The sequence below is a fragment of the Triticum dicoccoides genome, chromosome 7B (genome assembly GCF_002162155.2).
Source record: "Triticum dicoccoides isolate Atlit2015 ecotype Zavitan chromosome 7B, WEW_v2.0, whole genome shotgun sequence".
Lineage (NCBI taxonomy): Eukaryota > Viridiplantae > Streptophyta > Magnoliopsida > Poales > Poaceae > Triticum > Triticum dicoccoides.
Genome location: NC_041393.1, coordinates 744,381,249 through 744,383,019, shown reverse-complemented (window position 1 = coordinate 744,383,019; position 1,771 = coordinate 744,381,249). Strand labels below are relative to the sequence as shown.

The following is a 1,771-nucleotide window of genomic DNA, read 5'->3' as shown; positions in this document are numbered from 1 at the left end:
ACCGGGTCACATGGCGACCAAGCGGAGCCGACCACATGGACGGAGGCGCTCCAGTGCGATCGGGACACCGCAACACCGCCGGCGCTTCCACCTCCGGATCGGCCGGGGGGCCGCATCCACGGGTATGGCCAGCGGCACGGCCACACCCACCCCTCGGCGCCCAGGGGAGTCGTGGCGCGCCACGGTCACCACAGCGCGTCCCCGACGCATGTGAGGTGAGGTGAGCTCCGCCGCGGCACCGGAGCACGCGCTGCAGGTGGATCGAGCCCCAGGTCCACGCGTCCCCGCCCGCCCCCCGCGGATCCTGTCTCCCTCTCGCCACCAACCGCCCAGACGTGCACATGCACAGAGCCACAGACGCGCCGCGATGCCATCGGCGCACGCGCTCTCCCCAGTCCCCACCCACCGTGTCGCTCCAGCTCCATGGCCGGCGCCCGCGCTCCCCCCTTATATACCCCACGCTACCCCATCCCTCTCATCATTCATCACAGCAATCAAGCGCAAGCAGCAGCACCGAGTCAACCATCTCCAGCTAGCTAGCTCCGGCAGCAGCAATGGCGCCCAGCTTCGGCCGCTCCATCTCCTTCCCGCTCAGCCCGGCGCGCGCCTCCAGGGCCCGCGCCGCGGCCTACCACGTCCGCTCCGTCTCGCTCCCCTGCCACTCCCACCCGCTCCTCTCCCACCTCGCCGCCCAAATCTCCGCCGTCCGCGCCTGGATCGCCGCGCCCTCCTCGCCGTCCACCGGCCTCGCCCGCCTCGACGCGCTCCACGCCGCGCTCGCCGAGCTCCTGCTCCTCCCGGAGGCCCGCGCCGCGCTCCACAGCGGGTCCAACACCGCCGACTGCCTCCTCGACGGCTTCCTGAACCTCGCCGACGCGCACGGCGCGTTCCAGGAGTCGCTCCTCGAGCTCCGTGCCCACGCCGCCGAGGCGCAGACCGCGCTCCGTCGCCGCGACGACAGCAGGCTGGCCTCCGCGGTCCGGTCCCTGCGCCGCGCCGAGAAGGATCTGGCCCGCCTCGCCGCCTCCGTGCGCGTGGCGGCCAAGTTCCCCACGCCCTCCGCGTCCACCAGCGCGGCCGAGGTCGAGGTGTCCGGGGTGCTCGCCGAGGCCGTGGCCACCGCGGCGTGCGCGTCCTCCGCTGTGTTCTCCTCCGTCGAGGCCGTGTCCGCCGCCGCCACCTCCAAGAAGACCACCGCGGCGTCCTCGCTTAGGGCCCTCGTCATGCGGGCCAAGGCCTCCTCCGACGAGGACAAGGAGGTGGCCGCCCTGGAGCGGCTGGAGGAGGTCGAGGCGTGCGCCGCCGAGATCGAGAGCGGCAGCGACAAGGTGTTCCGCAGCATCCTGCACACCAGGGTCGCGCTCCTCAACATCCAGACCCAGACCTGCTGTTGAATGTTGATCCAATCCAATGCCCTAGCTAGTGTAGCGTAGTCTAGTCTTTTTTGGAGGATCATTCTGATCCTGTCCAAACCCTCAAGTGTACATACACCAATCGATCAACGGATTAAAGCAAAGCAAAGCGAAGGCTTTTGTTCCATTTCCATGGCAGACTGCTGTTGTCTTTCAACTCTCATCACAAATCTCACGAAGTACAAAATAATCAACTCCGATGCATTTTGTTCACGCATGGAACACAAACGCATGATCAACTGAGGTTGCTCGGAGGTTGTCGTCAAACTATCATGTTGGAGAAGGAGTTGGAGAAGGACACGGCGGTAGACCAGCCGACTTGGAGTATACCCCAAGCAATACATGTTGTATCCTAATTG

The 1,771-nt window shown here is 66.6% G+C and overlaps 1 protein-coding gene across 1 annotated transcript; it reads left to right on the top strand.

Moving 5' to 3' along the window:
- The first annotated feature begins 407 nt into the window (after nt 1–407).
- LOC119340422 lies at nt 408–1,659 on the top strand. Its single transcript, XM_037612334.1, has one exon. It carries the CDS (start codon nt 555–557, stop codon nt 1,392–1,394), a length of 840 nt encoding a protein of 279 aa, XP_037468231.1. The 5' UTR covers nt 408–554; the 3' UTR covers nt 1,395–1,659.
- Nucleotides 1,660–1,771: the final 112 nt, after the last annotated feature.